A 337-nucleotide genomic window follows, 5' to 3' on the forward strand; every position below is an offset into this window, starting at 1 on the left:
GAACCGCTTCTCGTCGGTGCCCCTGGACCCCATGGAGCGCCCCACGTCCCAGGCGGACCTCGAGCTGGACTACAACCCTCCGCGCGTGCAGCTCAGCGACGAGATGTTCGTGTTCCAGGACGGGCGCTGGGTGAACGAGAACTGTCGCCTGCAGTCGCCACACTTCTCGCCCTCGTCGTCCTTCCACCACAAGCTGCACCACAAGAGGCTGGCCAAGGAGCACCTGCTGCAGGAGGAGAACAAGTCCCTGCGCGACGAGAACCGCGCGCTGCGCGACGAGAACCGCGCGCTGCGCAAGGAGAACAAGATCCTGCAGGTGCTGTGGGAGGAGCGCAAG

The 337-nt window shown here is 65.6% G+C and overlaps 1 protein-coding gene across 1 annotated transcript in view; it reads left to right on the forward strand.

The window, feature by feature from the left end:
• The window catches only part of SPERT (spermatid associated), an 11,351-nt gene that overhangs the window by 10,306 nt on the left and 708 nt on the right, over positions 1-337 (forward strand). Inside the window, exon 3 of the mRNA XM_006914988.1 lies at positions 2-330. Within this exon, the coding sequence (XP_006915050.1) occupies positions 2-330 (329 nt within the window). The remainder of the gene's footprint in view (position 1; positions 331-337) is intronic.

The sequence above is a fragment of the Pteropus alecto genome, unplaced genomic scaffold, assembly GCF_000325575.1.
Source record: "Pteropus alecto unplaced genomic scaffold, ASM32557v1 scaffold35, whole genome shotgun sequence".
Taxonomy (NCBI): Eukaryota; Metazoa; Chordata; class Mammalia; order Chiroptera; family Pteropodidae; genus Pteropus; species Pteropus alecto.